Below are 21,200 nucleotides of genomic sequence, written 5' to 3'. Positions count from 1 at the left end.
CTAACCTTTCATGTTACTCTTGGTTTTGTCAGTTTGCTTGCCTGTGGGGGTTTGGGCCTGCTGACCCTGCCCACTTGAAGAGGCTGCCTGCTGTGCTGCTTTCTGCTTTAACATTGTCCAATCAAATGTGTAGTCATATTGGTGATTCAGGGTCCTAGAAAATATAAAATTATATGTTAATCCATTAACAACAAGGTCCAATTTAAATGCTCTACTGAACTTTCAAAATAGTGAGAGCATTTTTTTTTTCTTTTGTGGTAGCTCCTATAAGATTTCTTTCCCTATAGTTGACTTCCTTTTTGGTTAATTAATTCTACTTTTTACGCATTATGATTGGAGGGAAATGTCACCACTTTGGTCTGCTGTATTCAAGAATAATTAAATCCTCTCCCTTTTCAAAAAGAAGCTGCCTTTGAACTTTTTTGAAAGGAGCAGGAGAGTGGGAATGAAGGGCAGCATGAGGGAACTCCCCAATGGTCCAGTGGTTAGGGTTCCGTGCTTCCACTGCCAAGGGCGGTTCCACCCCTGGTTGGGAACTAAGATCCCAGAAGCTGCTCTGTGCAGCCAAAAAAACAGGAGGACGGCAGCATGAACAACAAAAATACTGAGTCAAGCTATCAGTTATCTGGGGGAATATTTATAACAAGATGGTACCCCCTGAAGACAAATCAGAGTAGACATGGAACTGTTAAAGTTTGAGAGAGAGATGTCTATGCTGACTTTGTCTATGCAAGACTTTTGTAGGATTACAGCATTATCCCTAATTCTTCTCTTCCAACTAAGATTTTTGAGTCACATGTACTTTATTTTTCCCTTTTGTTCAAGACCAATTATGGGTTGTTTACCTAGGGACCCGAGAGTTTGGGCCTACCTCTACAGTATCATAAACTTTGTCTGATATTTTAATTGTTATTCATTTTGGCATTAAACAGGATTCTCTACCAAGTTGGAGAGTCCCCAGTTCCAACAACAGTTACTTGTATCTAATACTTACATTCTACTTTGAGCATGATTCAATGGTTTCTCCATCCGAAACTACAACACTTCAAGGACATTTGGAAATAGAAAAATGTCAAACTCAGTTCCTTAACATTTCATTAATATTGGTTAAATCCACTTTTATCTGCTACTTGTCAGAACAGGTACATTGGGTGGATTGAACTAATTTCCCTCACCGGAGTTTATAGTCTTAAAACTGACCTGAAAAGAATGCGGAATAGCTGCCTCAGGTACATGTAATCCGGGGCTTCCTCAAAGCGCAGCCCACGACAATAGTTTAAGTACATGGCAAATTCTGCAGGAAATCCCTGTAAGTTCAAGAGTTAAAACATAAAATTAAAAACAATTATATGACTTGTTATCCACATGAATTCAACAGAATTTCATCATCCAGACCACCTTATTATGTGTAGTATCTTTTAGTACTGGTAAAGGAAATGTTTATCCTTTTCTTACAGTATCAGGTTCTTAAATAATTTAGATATCACACTTCTTAACCTATTAGTTTATTAATATCCAGTAACTGGATGGCAACAAAGAATAACTAAAATGAGGCCTGTAATGTTCTCTTTGCCAGAACAGGACAATGAATGGGTACTCTTTCTCCATTCTGAAATTACTTTTAAAAATAGTAGTATAGACCTATATTAAGAGAGAAGTAAAACCACCAAGAGTGCAATCAATCATACAGAGCAATCAAAATTATGATACAGATCAATCCAATGCTTCATCCTATGAATAAACTGGGTTTATATATTTTTTCCTGTAACTGTTATCATATTGCACATATACATATTCTCTTTTCCATCAAAAGAAATCCATTAAAATATTCTTCTATATTATTTCCAACCTCCCCATGAACTATTTAGAAGTTCATGGCTGGATATTATTTGACCTACTGAACATATCCTAATTAACCTGTTCCCTATAATTGGACATTTGGAGGATTCCAGTTTTTCTCTATTATACTAATAAGTACATCTATGGATATAAATTTTTTCCATGTTCAGTTTCTCAGCAAAGATTCTCAAAGATGTATATAAACATTTTTTAAGGCTATAGATATTAGTCACCAAAAGGATTTTGCCATTAGGAATGTAGAAATGCAAACTATTAAAACAAAAACTCCCAAGTCTCTTCCCCTTGAGTAAAGGTGAATATGAAGGGTGATGAGTTACAGAGGCAGTCTCTTCCCACAACCTTATGGTTTTGAGAAATTTCTCATATACAGAAGGTAGGATAGAATGTGTATACCTATAACATTTATTTTTATTGATTATACCGATAGAAACAAATTTAATTTTTACAAAGTACTTTTATGTTATTTCATTTTTTGGTGGACAGTTTTTAAAAATCTTGTAACAGAGCTTTTCACTTTTTAACATACATTCACAGTCTGTATTAATAGTGTTCCACATTTATCATATGAACTTTCTTTTACAAACGAAAACTACCAACGTAAGTGTTACCTGGTAAGTTATTTGGGTGAAATATAACATAATGACTATTTTACTCATTAGCCTAAAATTTATTTCATAATTTAAAACAAAGACTCTCAGAAAGGGTCTTATTTTCTCAACCCATCCCCTCCATTCCTGCAGATATGCAGAAAAGGTGAAAGCCAATTTATAGGTGGGGAGAGACATAAAGATATCACCATTTTATACCCTTCCACAAAATACTATTTCAACTCATGCTGATTTCTCCCTTCTACCAGACAAATATATAATTATACATTGTTTCCTAATTATTTTAGGTATGCAACTGTCACAAAGATGACCATGTGGTCTTTTTTCTATGGAAGAGACATCATGATACAAGTATCTTTCTATTCTCAACTAACATGCTTCTGTCTATAATGTTTGAGATTTCAGAGAAATGAGCCTGATTAAAACTACCATCTATATACTACTGGACATGTCTTATTTTTGGATTGTTCTAACCTGCTTGCCTTTGTTTCTCTAACGCCTCAATATGCCAATTGTGGATATTCTTTCTTCTCTGGCACCAGCTTAGGAATAAGAACAATATTTCTTAATTGAATTTTCTCACAGATCGGTGAGGTTCTATTAGGTAAGTTTACCTGCTCTCTTATTTTTCCTCTAATTTAAAACGGATCATAGCATGTAAACCAGAAACAATTATTTAAAATGACTCATATGTTCAAGTCATTCTTAAAGATACCAAGAATCAACCAAAAGTAAAGTTAAAACAGTAACAGCTACTCAATAGGAAGTTTAAGTTCTGAGGCTGGGAAATAAACTGTTCCTTTTTGGTTTTGGATCATTTATATTTTTAAACAAATCATCAGTGTACACTTACCTTACATAAAACTTCAACGGGTGTGGACATCTTCTTTTCGCTAATTTTTTCATATTTTTGCTTTTTTGTTGCAGCCTGTGGAGAATAAGAATCAAACCACACAGACATACTCAATATTATGAAAGATTCTTTTAGTATAACATATTACACATAAAAGTAAACTTGAGATTCAAGAGGAATCATAACCTAGGGAAAAGAGGAATGAAAGCATAATACATTTAAAACTTTCCCCCTAAGCTGTTAACTTTTCATATGACTTTCTGCTTCAAGAATGTTTTTAGCTAATAGCAAAGAGTGAGTCTAACAGGAACATCAAAATGTATGATTTAAGTAAAAATAGTGAAGTCGCTCAGCTGTGTCCGACTCTTTGCAACCCCGTGGACTGTAGCCTACCAGGCTCCTCCGTCCCTGGGATTTTCCAGGCAACAGTACTGGGAATGGATTGCCATTTCCTTCTCCAGGGGATCTTCCCAACCCAGGGATCGAACCCGGGTCTCCTGCATTGTAGACAGACGCTTTACTGTCTGAGCCACCAGGATAGGGGTTAAGTAAAAATAGGTGGAGTCAAATTTTAAATTAGATTTCTTAACCCATATTCAGCAAGGGCAAAGGTATAAGCAGATCAATACCAAATAAATATGCCCATCATTTAGTTAACATTCACAACTGTTGTTACTTTTCCAGTGTAAAAATATTCACATTGAATAAAGCTACCCATACAACACCAAACAATGTGTCAAGTTTACAGGTACTCAATAAATATACAGACTATTTACCTTGAAAGAACCAATAAAGTACCTAAATAGTCATTAAATTCTTGAACACAGTAATTTATCATTAATTTACGAATACAAAAGTAATGGCAAAACTCCTAATTAATGGAAACAAGTAAAATGTTAGGACAATCAAATAATATAGAATTACTGGATAAACTAGTTCTACTGTACATAAAAGTAGACATTTTCAACATAATGCCAACACACTAAAATAAAAAGCAGGCAATTTGAATCTGGTTTACCTTTAGTCCTTGCCATGGCAGGCTGGTTCTATTAAAATACATCAAAACATATCCTAATGATTCCATGTCATCTCGGCGACTAGAAAAGAAAATGTAAATTTATAAGCTGAAGTTATTATGAAGAACATGTGAAAGAAAGCCAGGTATACAAGGAGAAATATTCCCAAGCAAGGAAAGAGAATAATTTGGTATCATGAGCAAGTAATTTTTAAAAGTTCCTAATGGGTTACTTCTAAACAAAATTTTCTCATAGAATCCAAAATTATAAAATCCAACATGATCCTGCAACTTAACTTTTACAGAGAAAAAAGAATTTAGCTAAATAACTTTCTTCTCATGAAGTCCCCTAACCTGGAAGTGTATAATTTGTCATTTCTATGCTTATTTTAAAGGGCAAAAAGAAAAAGCATTGACAAAAGATGAAAGCAGAAGAAAAACTAGAATTCAAGTCAAAAAACAGAAAGAGCACAGAAATTATGACCATGTTTAAACCAAATCCTTTAGGTAGGGGTGGAAGAGGAGAACAGAGGGTGGTCCACCGATGAAATTTTGATTCATTAGTTATTATATAATATTTTCCATATAAAAATAACCAATACATTCTTTCCCCAAACTCAGCTTGCATCACTAATATATAAAAAGCACAAGATCACCATTAAGGAAAAAAGTATTGTTTTTAGCTGCAAAAATAAAGCTGCCTTTACACTTCTAACTTCCAAGGTGCAATATTTCCTGCCCAAGACACAAGTTACAACAAAGAAAACAAAAAGGCCTCATTTAATTGGCTTCTCTGCACTGTCTAAAGAAGCAGGTTAAAGGATTAATAAGTGTCTTTCAAATCTTCAGCCAAGAGACATCTTTAGATATTGTAAGAAACTAATTAAAATATTTCAAAAACCCATCAATGGCTTTTGCTATAGATTTGATAAATGCATTCATTACAAACTCACCTTTGTTCAATACCAAGATGTGCATTGATGCTAGCATACCGAGCAGTGCCAGTGAGATTTTTATCTTCTCTGTATGGTATGTGTTGCCTTGTCCTGTTGTCTCTGTACTTTTTGGCCAAACCAAAATCAATAAGGAATAACTTTAAAAGAAAATAAAGAGACATTAGATTCCCAAGCTTACTCAGTCAAACTGCTTATTTATTAAATGGCATTTATTCTATTTTTTTCAACTATATCAAAATAAAGCATTGTAAGCAGAACAGATAATGAACAAACTTAACATTCCAATAAGCTTTTACTATACCTCATCAATAAATCAGGTTTTAAAAAAATACAGTTACATCAAGCAGTTGATCCCTGTCAGCTGAACAATTTCACAGGCATAGCTCATTATACATTCAGAAGCCTGTCTCTGGAACCTCCAACGTAGTGGAGAAATGTACACGTGCTCGATAGCAGAGTTGCTGACAAGTGTGCTGTGTGCCATAATGAAGCCTGACATCCTGTTACTAGTGGTAAACAAGCAGGGGGGTAAAAAAACAAAAAAAAACAAAAAAAAAACTAGACATAAGCCACCTGGAACTCTTCCATTCTACAAAGGCCACTCTTTAGTATGCCAACAGAATGCTCATTATCTGAAATAAGACAACTCTGAAAGTTTGATATTGACAACAAAACCAGAATTTTTATTTATAATAAATGAGTACTTTAAAACAAGCATACATTTCATTTTATTCCCAAATGACATTTACACGTGTGATCAGCTTAAGCTTCTGGAAAATATAACAAGTTGATCTATTACTTAAGTCAAGGTGGCTTACAATTAGCAGCTTAAATGAGCTAACTAAAAACCAAAGTATTAATAGTATTTCAAAACAAAATAACATTTAGTGCTGTTCTGTTTATATGATACACAGGGAATAAGATGCTCATTTATAATGTAGCTAATTTTTAGAAATAATTCAGGTTTATTCTCCATGATTAAAACTTTTATAAGAAGAACAAAAAAAAGCAGAAGTATTTTTAGGGGAAAAAACCCAAAATATGTTCATATTTACCTACCTTCTAAAGCAAAATAATCTTAACTAAAAACTTTATTTAGCCTTTACCATAAAATCACTTATTTAAAGTTATGCCTACAAAATTTATTAAGCAAAGCAGATCTATGTGCTCTTATACTATGTGGCCCTACACTATTCTTTTCTAGTTATACCTCAATTTGGTACTTTTTCTTCCTATTAGGCTGACACTGGGCCCCTTCTGCTACAGTTTACAGTGTTGGATGTACTGGGAAACATGATCACCTAGTCTGTTAGGGTCTGCCTCAAAATATAAATAAAGCAAGTTACTGATTTAAGTGGAAAAGATACCACCAAGTGCTTCTTTTAGAAAGATGAAAATACTTATTGCAGGCAGGCACTACAATCTAGCCTCAGTTAAGACACTGGGTAGTGAGATTTGTGCTTCTGTAACCATGTTAACATTGAAATACTTATTTTCATCTAGTCTATTACAAAGAATAAAGATTAAATTATTAAATACAGATTTAATAATGAAAGTTCTTTAGTATGATTAAATGACTGAACAACTGAGTTACTATAAAATAGGAACAGAGAAATTAATGCTATAAATCGCTAAGAGAAATAAGAGACTTAAAAGTATGAGCTTTAAGTTTCTTTTGATATGAAAACTGGCTCAGTACTCAAATATTAAAATGAGCAATATATACGTCTGGTAAGCAAAACGACTAAGTTCTACAGATTCACACTGAAAAGAAAACAAAGGAAAAACAAACACAAACGGACACCCACTTTCACAGCATTTAAAAACTATCTCTAAGAATTATGTGAGTTATGAAAAAAAGTGATTGGGACAGATTTTCTTCTAAGGACTATCTTCTGAGATTGCTTTCTTTAGTACTCCAAAATAGAGGAGAAAACAATAGCCAACTCTGAGAGGGTTAAGTCTGCCAGTTACATTCATGTCTAGATTCAACAGCTTCATGTGCAACTCAATAACCACTTTCTTAACAACTAGAAGACTCTGAGAGTTCTTTCCTTCCACAACTCTAAAGGACAAAATCTAATTTATCAAGGAAACAAAAATGACACACTATCTTCTTAAGTATCTGAGTCTCAGTATCAAAGTAAAAAATTACAAAGCAAATGAATTTAAAATTTTCTCCTCCTATAAAAACTGAAAATAAGTCAGGGAAAGTAATGTCACTGATAAACAGGTATTCCATTTGAAGAGCAAAACAACTGAAAACTACTTAAAATTTTAAGTTTAAATCTCTTTATAGTTCATTATCTAATGGTACCTATTCATGCATGCTTCTTTAGTAGCTCTCCATGCATCGAATTTAAAATGAATAAAAACATACATAAATGGGAACTGTTTACATAAATGGGAACTGTTTACATGAAACCATGTGATACCAAGGATATAACCAAAATAGCCGCAGATATGTAAAACCAAACAAGGAAAAGTCAATATCCAATGTCATAAAGTAATGTATTTTTATAGGTCTGCATATACAAAGGAGACGACATCTAACCTCTTTGGTGGGCAAGCTGCCTTTCTGTGGATTTTTAAACTACATGTTCAAAAATTTGTGCCTGTTTTAAAGAAAGCAGCATATTCTTCAAAGGCATGTGGAAATGAGTTAATGTTGGGTATAATGGGATAACTCATTCAGCAGAGGTGTATTTTCTTCAGAAACACTAATGCCAATTTCAGGTATTGGTATTTCAACCATTTTTCTCTTCACCAGTAGTCATATTTCCTTGCCCTTTCAAGAATTCACAGGAATACTTTTCCTTACAACCCAGAAAACCTATAAGTAATTATGCTGTAAAGTATGAGTAAAATGTGTGAATGTATATGGATAAGAAAAAATAGGGCAGTAAAGTTGCCTTACAATGTACCTAATTACCCCCCATTCTCTCTCTGCCCAGTCAAGATCTAGTTACCACAGTTGGTTATTTCTTTGTCTGTGAATAATAATAAAATCTAATTTCTAAAACCTTTTTAACAGCAGGAGAACATAGTTCCTGATATAAAGCTGGGCAGTTTGGAGAAGGATTAAATGATAGCCCAGATGATACGTGTGGTTTAATAAAGAAATTACAAAGTATGCTCACATATCAAATGCAAATTTTTTCCTTTTTTGATACTTATGTCAACACTTACTTCTCAGTGTATACTACTGATAAAGATTCATTCATTCAGGAGCTTCAAAAATTAAGTACCTAGGTGGTGCTGATTTTTTTTTAATTTATTTTCCCTTGTTTATCTGAAAATTCATACAGTAAATAAAGCCAGCTTCTCAATAGTAAATGAAGACTAAGTGAAAAATTTCCTTACATTAAAAAAAAAATTTAGAAATATTGAGTGTTTTATCTAGCCTGCCAAACATAAATCATTAGGTTATACATCTGTTTATCTTATTTATGTGTTATTAATGGTAATTGATATCAATTATGTTATCATTAGAATGCAGTGCATTCTAGTTCCAGAGCATATAATATTCTTTAAGCATTTTATGCTACTTGGTTGAAGATGAGAGAATTCTCATACTGAAGCAATCAATTCTAAAAAAAACTAGATCTGAAATCTGATCTACACAACTCCTAAAGTTCATTAGGGAATGGGAAGAGTTGAGGCAGAATATCATCATTCAGCAGTGATGCAACTCCAAATTATTTTAAAAAAATTGAACAGTCTATCTTAAATCTAGCATTAGCTAAATAGTATCAATTTTAGACCAACATATCTCCTCTCGTGGATGTTAGAAATCTAAACATAATCCTGTTTTCATTTAGGTTTTCTCTAAGTTTTACAAGCTTTACGCAAAAGCCATAAAGAAATATCTTAGTAATGTTATATGTTTGCCAAGTATGTCTGAATAATGCCAACGTTAAGAGGTGCTTGAGCAAGATCTATATTCTCCAGAATTAAAACAAACAAAAATAATCAAACAATAAGAAAGAAAAGCACATGAATTTGGGATTGAGGTTGGAATAGGAGACAGTTTCAGACCTGGTTTAATCCTGAGAAAGATGGGTCCTGAGAAGTACTAACAGTCATGCTTCTTTTCCTCTTCCCCACTGGAGATTCTAAACACTAAACAGACAATAGAGGGTGGCAGTGCATCAAACAGTATTGCTTACATTGCAACAATGGCCGGCGCAGACAGGCAACACCGAGGCATTAGAGAAAGAACAGGGTAGCCAAATGCCATCCTTCTTCCACCAAGCACTGTAGGTTCTCACTTTTCCAAATAAGAATCACATGCTTAACAACATTTGAATTCTGGAAAGTACTCAGGTTTTTAATGCCACTATATTGTGTCACTGCCTGAAACAGGGATAGCAATGGTGACATTTGGCTCTTTAATTTTTTAATACAAAACAGGGAATTTGGATCTGCAATCTTTGGCACCACAATCTGCCCTTCCCCTAAAAAAAGATTGCACAGGGGGAAAAAAATCTTCAGTAAGGAAGAGGTAGAAGGCATTTAGTCACCTTAAAATTTATTTTCATAAGCATGCAGGGCTGATTACTGGAAGAGTTGAGCAAATTCACTACGGTTGGAGTGACTACTCCTAAATATCAAATTCAGAACAATTTTCCAAATAAGAAATTTGATTTTAAAAATCAACCTCAAATGCCCCCCCACCCCCAACTCTACCCACAAATAGAAAACTACTACAACGAGCTGACCAAAGAATCCAGTATCATACAACTGGCGTATTTCAAACTACAATACAGAAAACACTAAAAACCAACTACATAAACAAACACTAACCTAAAATGTTTAAGAACAACGTTCAGAATCTTAGGTAAAACACTGCACTTCTAACCCTAGGGTCTCTCTGAATCTGTGTAACAGCAAAGCAATTTCACAATCTTTTTAGTATCTCTAAAAGAGGACACAAGATTCTAAAAAGGTTTACATATCACTGGGCAATCTGGACTTCCTAACACAACTAAGTGATTAATAAGCTGTTTGGGGCAGGGTGGGGAAGCAAAGACATCATCTGGACTATCATTAAGTTTAAGACAAACCATGTACTGCAACATCAACATGCAGAACATGGATTACATGAGGATAGAAGGCCTTTAGCAGGAAGAAAATGGGAAGAAAAGGCTGGGAAATGGTCAAAAGATCAGGGTCATTCTGACAAAACTGCCTGCCAAAATTAAGACTAGTAATAGTTCAATTAAATTACCAGGTTTTAAAATAACAAGAACCTGGATGCTTCAAAGAGAGAAGCCACATAATATTTAAAAAAAGAAAAAAGATGTGATTTGGGAATGGCAAGAAAGGTTACATGTAGACTTAAACACCTTCTATCATTTAAAGCTCAGCTTTCAAGAAAAATAAAATTTAACTCCTAAAACCTGGTCAGACCAACATTAATGTCTCACGCATTAACAAATAATACCACTTCTAATGGTAATGGCTCCAAGTTGGCATTCATACAGGCAAACAAAGGTAAACATTTATAGCTAGACCTAAAAACATCAAACATTCCCTAATGACTAAATAAAATAAATAGGAATGTTCCTTCCAAAAACAGAACAAAACAAAAAACACAAAAAACCCCCAAGTTGTCCTGAAGTTGAGAATTTCTATCAGATCGTCAGATCATAACATGCTTAGTGCATTGCCAATGCTGCCTGTCTGCCCGACCTCAACAATTGAAAATAAAAGCAATTCACTCAGTAAAACTAATCATTGCAGAAAATTGTCAACACAATTAGTTTCTAACTGCAATCATGCGTCACTGGCTAAAACCCAATCACCCCGTAAGTTCAACCATTCTGTGGCCCCCAATGAACACTAATTTCATTGTATGAAAGTTCATTTCACTTGTCTACACTTTCCTTTGAACAGGAGAGAAGAGGGGTGGAGACCCCACTCAACTTGGCACCCAAATAAACTGTCAAACTACTTTTGAAACAGGTCCAAAAGTTATCCTTTTGAATACACAAATCCAAGGACTGAAGAATTCTCATTATCAACCTTGCTCAGTCAGCAAATGTTAACGCCATGGTGACAGATGGGTGGGACAGTGGTTCCCACACTGGCACAAGCACATATATTGCAAAAACCCACACTTCAGAAAGAAAGGTTAAAATCTGATTTTTAGCATTCAGGAAGAAAAGTATATGGGTATATGGGTTTTTTTGTTTGTTTGTTTGCTATTCGAATGAATGAAAAATAGATACAATAGTATAGATGATTACATTTCATTATAAAGCCCTTGGAATTTCATATTTCCATATAAATAACTAACTGGTTGGGTTAAGTTGGAGATAATTTATTTCAAGTTACTAAGTTAATGGATTAGCCTTCAAGTACAATCTTTTAAAACAATTATCAATAGCAAATTCAACTTACTATGACTTTTTAAAAGACTTAAAAAGTTCACCAAAGTTTATCAAAGCAATTCTTGGAAGTTTTATTCTTTGTCCTTTCATGCAAAGAACATGTGACTAACCTTATTACAGTGACGCCCAATACCCATTAGGAAGTTATCTGGTTTAATGTCTCTGTGTATAAAATTCTTTGTATGCACATATTCGATTCTACTGATCATCTGGAAAAAAGGGGAGGAGAGAAAATCAAGTTAAGTGATTTGCACTAAGAAACAAAAGAAAGCAACATACTGTGTCTCAATTATTTCAATATGTCAATCATTTTTCAAGATCACAAGTATACTTTATTAACTTCATTTAGAGTTCAAAAAGACAATGCTAGACAAAATTAAAAAGGACAACCAGCTCTGCATTTACCTCCAGACTAATGGATATACAAGCATAAACCAGCAGTTTCCTTTGAGCTTATTCTTTCAATATGAATGATTATAAACATGACAGAACCTGATAGAAAGAACTGGTTTTTTTAATTACAGAAGTAATAAATTTAGAATTGTTTCAGTTGTTCAAAATTATATAAAGTAAACGTCAATACTATGCCCCTTGAGGTACCTGGTATTACTCAGATCTATTTTTATTCTCTTCTATATGTACACACACAAACTTACATGTGCTTCAGAGTACAGGGATGTTGACCAATTGACAGATACAGTTATACACTGTTATTGCTTTAAACTACAATAGAAATAGTCTACTCATTTTATTTTTGTTCACTTGTTTTTAACTAATTCTATCCCAAACATTTCTACAAGTTGGTACCATACAATGTAAGCATGTAACTTTTATGCAAATGGGGACATATACATGCTGGGTTTCCTTTCTGGCATGCTTTTCCGACTCTCCCATGATTTTTCTCCATATATGTATGATCATATCCTAAAACTAACAAACATGGCATTGTAACAAGCTTTTCTTAATTTCCCAGAAATTCTGCCAAGTCAAGTGGTATGGTCTTACCATTCTTTTTAATGGAGATAAATATTCTAGGCATAGATGGAAGTACTCCCCAATTATCCCAACTCACAGTATTAATGCTCATTATTTCCAATATTCTCTCACCATAAACAATAACACTAATATACTTATATATCCTTATCTATTAGCACTTCTATTTCTATGGGTTATACCTCCCCTATCATTGCAGGGGGAGTTGCTGCTTTGAAGGCAAACTGATTGCCTTCAGAATAGCCTATAACAGCTCATTTTTTCAGCACTAGTGTTTTTTTCCCACTAGCAGTTATCTCAGTTTTTTCTAAATCTTGCCCATTTTCACAGGTACTGACTTCACTTGTAATTTCATAACAGTTAAAAAACCTGCTCACTTTTACTGACCTTCTGGACTTAGTACTGTACTGTGAAGTCAATCCATACTTTTCCATTATTTTTTTGGCTTGTCCTTTTCTTGTCAGTTTTTAAGAATTCTTTGCATACAACAGACAATCTTTTTATCAGTCATTTGTTATGTAAACAGATTTAAACTTTTTCTTCTGTAATAGTTTAAATTTCTAAGTTATCAATTATGTCTACCTTTTCCATAAAATAAAAGTTGTATTTGAAAATGTTTTCCATGTCCAAAGGCTGCCAACATTATCTTTCTGCCCATATGTTTTTGCTCTTCTCAGTAGTGTACGTCAGGACTCTATTTTTACTTGCCTGCGTTTTCTCTACAGCTTTTATCACCAAGGATATAAATTCTAACTCTTATTCCTCTACCTTGGCAAACGGCTTGTGAAGGCAAATTGTAATCTCTGGCTTAAACTATACACTCAAGGAAGAAGATGTATACAATGTTCAAATACCATCTTTAGGTACAGCAGCAATTCATATATTAAATAAGTAAAACAAAACATTTGTCTCACTTTTTGTACCAGTCAAGTACATAAAGTATTTGTTCTAGCCCAGTAATACTTATCATTAAACTATGAGTATTCACTCACAGGGGGAAGGTCAGGCAAAAGATAAATTAACAGCACAAACTACAGACTACTCAAGTGTTGCCTGTCATTTACAGAGCAAGACTCAGCTGGTTCTTTCTTAAACAAGTGCCTTTCTACAACCCCCTTCCCTAAATTACATTATTTCTCTGATGTTACCAGAGTATCCAATATAGACTTTTACGACAGAACCTGTCCATTTTTCTCCACTAACTCTATGTTAAAAGAGGGAAGAAACTAGCTCTTATTTTTTGTACACTCCAGTGCTAAGTACAGTTCAGTTCAGTCACTCAGTCGTGTCCGACTCTCTGCGACCTCATGAACTGCAGCATGCCAGGCCTCCCTGTCCATCACCAACTCCCAGAGTCCACCCAAATCCAGGTTCATTGAGTCAGTGATGCCATCCAACCATCTCATCCTCTGTCGTCCCCTTCTCCTCCTGCCCTTAATCTTTCCCAGCATCAGGGTCTTTTCAAATGAGTCAGCTCTTTGCATCAGGTGGCCAAAGTATTGGAGTTTCAGCTTCAACATCAGTCCGTCCAATGAACACCCAGGACTGATCTCCTTTACAGTGGCAGATCCTGAATAAATGTTCACTGCATGTATGCCTATGTGTTACTGAGCCTACAGAATACAAACTCTTTTATTAAGATTCGCTCACATGTGAATTAAAGCATATTAAGAAGTCATGTTTTATGCAAGGTCCTTGACATTTACCTGTTATCTTTGACCATAATATCTGTTTCCTCAAGGTCTGTTCCTGACCCCATTCTCCCATCTTAAAATTCTTTAAAACTGGTTTTCTTTTTTATTACCTTTAGCTAAAAAAATAAATCTAGCCTTGGGCTTTAAAACAATTTCATCTAACCTCAATCAATGCATAAATCCAATTCATGACATAAAAATTTCCATGATTTTGCTTAAATATTACCAATAGCTGAGAATCCTGTAAGAAGCATCTACTTGGTCAAAAACTGTTCATTAAATTACTTCAGTACCTTATTTTCCTCAAAAATATACCTTTTATAAGGGTTCAACACATAATACCATTCAGTTTGCTTTAATCAAAATTTCAATATATACATATTTATTTATATTTGCACACACACAAACACTCCCAAATCCTTTCTTCAAACAAAATCTTACAAAGAAACCTGTTATACTCAGCACTAAAGCAAATACACTATATGATGGGAGTAGCTCGAAAACTCTTAGTCTACAGGTGAATAATAAACCAGTGTAATTCATTTTTGTCTTATACCACAGGAAAACATCTACAAGACTTATCAGAGCAACAAACTTGAATGACTATACTTTTAACCCAAGGATTATTATACAGGGTTATAATACTCTGGTTTCTACACTGAAATTATAGTTAAGTAGTACTAAACAGTAGCATTTCTTAGCTTTTATTCTCATAAAAGTTTCACATACCTGGTCAGCTAACATAAGTACAGTTTTCATTGTGAACCTTCTTGAACAGAAATTGAAGAGGTCTTCAAGGCTGGGTCCAAGAAGATCCATAACTAGCACGTTATAGTCTTTTTCCTGACCATACCACCTAACAAAGAGGGAAAGAGGAAGGCGTTATAAAAAGCTGATTATCACTTAACATCATCAAATTTTAAAAACATCATCAAATTTTAAAAATATAAGATAGTTTCCCTCTAGGTTTTTATTTAAGGTTGTTTTCCTCTATTTAGCTGATGACCCCACTTACTGACTACATTGCCCAACACAAAATAATGCATAAAGAGATTTTTTTCTGTCAAGCAACCCACTGTCCCATTAAGTTAGTACTTGTGTGGCAGCCTTAATATGCTTCTTAAGCAGGGCAGGTGAATTCTCTATCCATCCACCATTAATTCCTGTAACTGTGGGCAAGTTTCTAAACCTCACCTGGTCTTACTTTTTAATTGAAAAAATGAAGGAGATTTTTATCAGTCATTCCAAAATGTTTCAGAGAGTAAATATCCGTTTTATTATAACTCCTGTTCCACTTCCTACCAAGTTCCATTTATAAGGAGTCATATTTTTGCTTAGTTCCAGATTACAGAAAATAATCCTATTACCACAAGGATGACATTCACTTTTTATTGGAAGGATCATGCTTTAATTATCCATTGCTATGTTTCTGTGGATACACATTTATCCCCAATAACTCTAGGAATATCAATGACTAATTTCAGAGACTCCAAGGACTAGGAATCACTGCAGTGATTGCAAGTTTCTGTATGTCTCTAGATCAGATAAGGGTGGTTTCCGAAAAATACACACTATCATTTTTATTTTAAACTTAGCTAAATTATGAATTTTGCTTGAGGGAATTCCCTGGCAGTCCATGGTTGGTTGGGACCCCTTGCTTCTACTACAGGAGGCATGGGTTTGATCCCTGGTCAGGGAACTAAAGATCCCACACGCTGCATAGTGCAGCCAAAAAAAAAATAAAACCACCACCAGCTTGGAAAAAAAACTGGCTTTTATCTAAAATGTAAACAAACAAAAGAGGAAGCTATTTTAAAGCTGTACTGAAGTGATATCTTTAAAAACTCTAATAAGAAATTATACCTGGATTTACCATTTGCAAAGTTTACGTGTTTTAAAAAACGTCTAGTGTTTTTGTTGTTATTCAGTTTCTCGATCATGTCCGATTCTTTGTGACCCCACAGCACGCCAGGCTTCCCTGTCCTTCACCATCTCCCAGAGCTTGCTCAAACTCATTCATGTCCATTGAGTCAGTGATGCCATCCAACCATCTCATTCTCTTTCGTCCCCGTCTCCTCCTGCCCTCAATCTTTCCCAGCATCAGGGTCTTTTCAAATGAGTCAGCTCTTCGGATCAGGTGGCCAGAGTATTGGAGTTTCAGCTTGAACATCAGTCCTTCCAATGAATATCCAGGACTGATCTCTTTTAAGATGGACTGGTTGGAGTTCCTTGCTGTCCAAGGGACTCTCAAGAGTCTTCTCCAACACCACAGTTCAAAAGCATCAATTCTTCGGCGCTCAGCTTTCTTTATAGTCCAACTCTCACATCCATACATGACCACCGGAAAAACCATGGCTTTGACTAGATGCTTTGATTTAGGATTAGCACTGACTGGTTTGATCTCCTTGATGTCCTATGTAAGTGTGGTCCCATATTCAGGTCCAACGAATATTATCCCTAGAATTTTACGTAAAAGGTCACAAAGGGGCTAGACTTAAAAAATGCACATTGTTTCCTACACTTTTGTTCCACCTGTTCCTGAGGATTACTCTGCAAACAGGAAACATGAATAACTACCATCAAACACACAAAGAGGAATTCATTTTCACATGTTTTTGCTGAAAAAGATAGCCTGGCTGGGAAAGAGTTTTTTTTTTAACCTTACAGAGATTGTGCCCGAAAAGCAACAGAAGTGCCAATCTGCTAATGTCTGAGATTGTATCTAAAACCGTGTTCAAAGCTTCTGTAATTTTCTCTTTTCAATCCTTTGTTTTCCATACAAGAATTCAACACTCTTCACATTTTACTTTGAAGAAAAGCTCTCTCACACACAAAAAAGGTCACAGTGGTGGGTTTTTGGAGGGTGAGGGATAGGGGTGGAGGTGGGAAGAGATGGGTAAAACAAAACAAATAATAAATTGAAAAATAAGTGATAAAATGAAATACGGTTATGTTCTCCTTTCCTGATTCCTCGATTTTGTTTTCCTTCTCTTTTTTTATCCTTTCTGTACTTAACTGCAGAGGCAAATCTGTGCTGGGAAGCTATGAGGAACTTCAAAACCAATTCTTAACATTATAAATATCCAATACTAAGAATTATGGCAGATTTTTAATACAAATCTAATTTAGCTAGGTTTTAAAGAAAAAGAAATGACTCTAATCAAGAATACAAAGTACAGAAAATGCTAAGGAAGTGAGGGGAAGTCACTAAAAGTCAAAGGCAAAAGAGAAAGCACAAATCAACTCTCATAAGACTACATCTCACAAGCACATCAACAAATTTGTACCAACAGCTTCCTAACAAAATTACAATAAAGTAAATTTTACAAGCATCCAACCCAAACTACAAACCTGACATGTCAAAGGCACAAATTCATTCTTCACATCGCCATGTCATCACCTAACTTTACAAAGTACTTTTTGAGAATTCATATGCAAAGTAGGCCTTTAACAGAATACAGAATAATTAGAAACAAAAATCAGATGAATTTAGAAATTTACTTAAAAAAAAAAAAATCAAGTCATCAGGTATTTTTCTCCTTATTGTTTTAAGTGTATGAGTTTAAGCCCTGCTGGTTCAGCAGTAAAGAATCTACCTGCAATAAAGGAGACGCAGGAGACTTGGGTTTGACCCTGTGAGGAGAAAATGGCAACCCATTCCAGTATTTTTGCTGGGAAAATCCCATGGACAGAGGAGCCTGGAGAGTAAGGAATATATAACTAATTTCTCAAAACTTAAGACCTCACACCCTCCCCCCCCGTGCAATCAATCCATCCAGACCTTATTACACACAGATTAGGCGCCAGGAACAGTCTTCTGCTTACCCAGATCATACTCATTCAGTTTCTACCTTCACCTCCATGTTTTCCTTTTATTCTGAGAGCTTCTAACTCTCCATTTTCAATCGCAACATCCTAATATCCAGCTGTCAGAGAAATCTTCCTTAAGTAGCCTGTCTCACACAGATCTCTCATTTCACAGAATTCTCATAGCCACTAACTACTGCTTGAATCCAAGATCTAACCCTTTGAAAGTACAAATATTCAGGTACTGTTACTCTGGTGCTTCTCTCTCTCTCCACCTGGTAATACAGGGCTTACTGTTTGTTTTTTCTAAGTCTTCACAGAACCTGGGTAATGAGCAAGCACTAACCTGATTCTCTGAGATCATTTAAGTTTGCAAACTACCTGAAACACACCAAAGTGAAAGCCTCACTCCTGTTTCTGCCTTCGACCAGAAACTCAAGGTCCTATCTTTAGACATTTTTTAATGTATATAACAATGTGTTGTTACTAAGTACATACACTATGGTAAGAGGCTTCCCTGGTGGCTCAGAAGGAAAAGAATCTGCCTGCAATGCAGAAGTCCTGGCTTTGATCCCTGGGTGGGGAACATCCCCTGGAGAAGGGAATGGTATTCTTTAGTATTCTTGCCTAGAAAATTCCATGGAGAGAGGAGCCTGGAGGGCAACAGTCCATGGGGTGACAAAGAGTTGCACACTGAGCGAATGACACCTTCACTTTCACTTCACACTATGGTAATGTGCACACTATAGGTAACTCTGAATTTATGAGATTAAAAAAAAAAAAAAGACTGGTTTGATTTGGACCTTATTTAGTTTCAAAACATGCAGAAGAATCAAATAATTTAATGGATGAAAGTAAAAACGAAAGTACAAGGTCTCATTTTCTGTTTCAAATGTCTTTAGACTCAGTGTTGCCTGATCAATCAAGGCAACAGGCCAGAGAATGAGCTTGCAATTCAAAAAAATCATCGTTACTTACTGAGAGCATTAAGAAAGGTACCTTAAGGTCTGAAGAAAATTCTAGCAGAAGGCAAGGTCCATCTCTGATTTCATCTTGTTCTTCTAAACCCCTATCTAAAGTAATTCTAGCTAAAAAATTAAGACACATGTAAAAAGCACAAACCTAAGATGACATATGTACAAGTCACTGGGGCTGACCAAAATATGCTAAAAGAATTCAGAAAAGCAAACAAAACAAAACAAAACAAGACAAAACAATGGGTTGAACTACATCTGTCCAAAGAAAGAAACCTAGTGAAAATGGTCTATTACCAGTCAGATCCTGAAGGAGGGATAATATTTCGATAGGGAAGGTAGAAAAGGATGTCTTAAGCAGGCGGCAAGAACAGACACAGGTTCGTATAAAGGGGAGAATCAAGGTGACTGATATAGACTCTTGAATGCCAGGCTAATGTGCTTTAAATTTTATAGATAACCGGGAAAATATCAATAGGCTATGTCTAGGACCTAATATAATTAAGTCAATATTAAAAGCTGGCCTTGGTATCAGTATGCAATATGGAACCTGGGGAGTAAAAGGAATGACAATGACATGAAGACCAATTAGAAGACATGGAGCTAAGGGTTTCTTTCTTTTCCCTAATAAATCTCTGCAAAAATAGAAGTATCTTAAAAAAGAATGAAATGAAATATTTTCAATATTGCTGAGACTCAATGACTTCCAAGAATAGTAAATCAGTGTAATCATCATAAATACTCAGTTCAGATTAAAGCACCTAAATATGTTCCATCCCTATAACTAGAACAATAACAGAAAAAGGAACATTTGTTTAACGTAGGCCTTCTCTTATGGCTTGATTAGTGTGATGGTTAATTTTGTGTGTCAACCTTACTGGGCTAAGGGATTCTGGAATAGCTTGTAAAACATTATTTTGGGGTGTCTGTGAAGTTGGCTCCATAAGAGATTAGCATCAGAATGACAGGCTAAGTAAAGAAGATCACTCTCTTTTGTTCTGAACAGAACAAAAAGGCAGAGGAAGAGAAAATTCCCTCTCTGCTAGCACTGAAATAATCACCTTCTGCTCTCAGACATACATGCTCCTAGGAGGTTTTCAGATCTTAGGACTCACCTGGGACTTAAATCTTTGGTTCCCCTGGCTCTCAGGCCTTTAGGCTTGAAGCAGAAATGCACTACTGATTTTCCTGGGCCTCCAGCTCATATAGACCACAGGTCCCGGGACCTCTTGGCCTCCATGATTGTGTAAACCAATCCCTCATAATAAAACTCTATGTATAATACAAGCATATCTTTCTTTATTGCTCTTTGCAGGTATCACTTTTTTTTTTTAACAAACTGAAGGTTTGTGGCAACCCTGTCTTGATCAAATCCACTGGCGCCACTTTTCCAACAGTACGTGCTCACTTTGTGTCTGTCACATTTTCACTATTTTGATATTTTTGTTATTATTATATCGTTGTGGTGATCTATGATCTTTATTTTTGATGCTATTATTGCAAAAAATTACCACTTGCTCAAAGCTCAGATGATAGGCTAGCACTTTTCGGCAATAAGGTATTTCAAAATTAATACACATACTTGCCAAAAAATTTGTGTGACTTTGCTTTATTGTGGTGTTCTGGAACTGAACCTGTAATAACTTTGAGATATGCCTGTATACAAGACTCATTGGTTCAATTCCTTTAGAGAGTCCTAATATAATAGGAAGAGCCATTTAGTGTCTTGTTCACAACTCTGTATTTCCAGCATTCAGCACAATGCCTTACAAGCAGGAAATACTCAGTAACATTTGCTGAATTAAAAAATAAAAAGCTGTATTAGAGGTTTTAAGAGGCTAGGGCACACCTGACGTTGCAGATGAGAAAAACAAAGCAAGGAATAAAAAAAAAATACTCCCTGTACTAAAAGTATAAAGTCACCAGGAAGCATCTACTCATCTTTGGCTCAAAGAAGTCAAATAATAAGTAAAGTGGGCCTTGGAAAGCATCCCTAAGAACAAAGCTAGTGGAGGTGATGGAATTCCAGTTCAGTTCAGTTCAGT

At 35.1% G+C, this 21,200-nt stretch overlaps 1 protein-coding gene across 5 annotated transcripts in view; it reads right to left on the bottom strand.

The window, feature by feature from the left end:
- Positions 1 to 21,200, bottom strand: part of CSNK1A1 (casein kinase 1 alpha 1) — a 49,677-nt gene that overhangs the window by 9,652 nt on the left and 18,825 nt on the right. The window contains exons 3-10 of one of the 5 annotated variants that reach the window (XM_027545985.1): positions 15,104 to 15,230; positions 11,798 to 11,896; positions 9,331 to 9,414; positions 5,290 to 5,429; positions 4,340 to 4,418; positions 3,322 to 3,396; positions 1,201 to 1,307; positions 6 to 154 (exon numbers count right to left, since the gene is read on the bottom strand). In XM_027545985.1, the coding sequence (XP_027401786.1) occupies positions 6 to 154; positions 1,201 to 1,307; positions 3,322 to 3,396; positions 4,340 to 4,418; positions 5,290 to 5,429; positions 9,331 to 9,414; positions 11,798 to 11,896; positions 15,104 to 15,230 (860 nt within the window). Of the gene's footprint in view, positions 155 to 1,200; positions 1,308 to 3,321; positions 3,397 to 4,339; positions 4,419 to 5,289; positions 5,430 to 9,330; positions 9,415 to 11,797; positions 11,897 to 15,103; positions 15,231 to 21,200 lie in introns of all 5 variants that reach the window. The other 4 variants (XM_027545988.1, XM_027545987.1, XM_027545990.1 and 1 more) reach the window with 4 other exon arrangements.

The sequence above is a fragment of the Bos indicus x Bos taurus genome, chromosome 7 (genome assembly GCF_003369695.1).
Source record: "Bos indicus x Bos taurus breed Angus x Brahman F1 hybrid chromosome 7, Bos_hybrid_MaternalHap_v2.0, whole genome shotgun sequence".
Lineage (NCBI taxonomy): Eukaryota > Metazoa > Chordata > Mammalia > Artiodactyla > Bovidae > Bos > Bos indicus x Bos taurus.
Note: the sequence above shows the minus strand (reverse complement) of the source record. Positions and strands in the feature narration are given on the sequence as shown.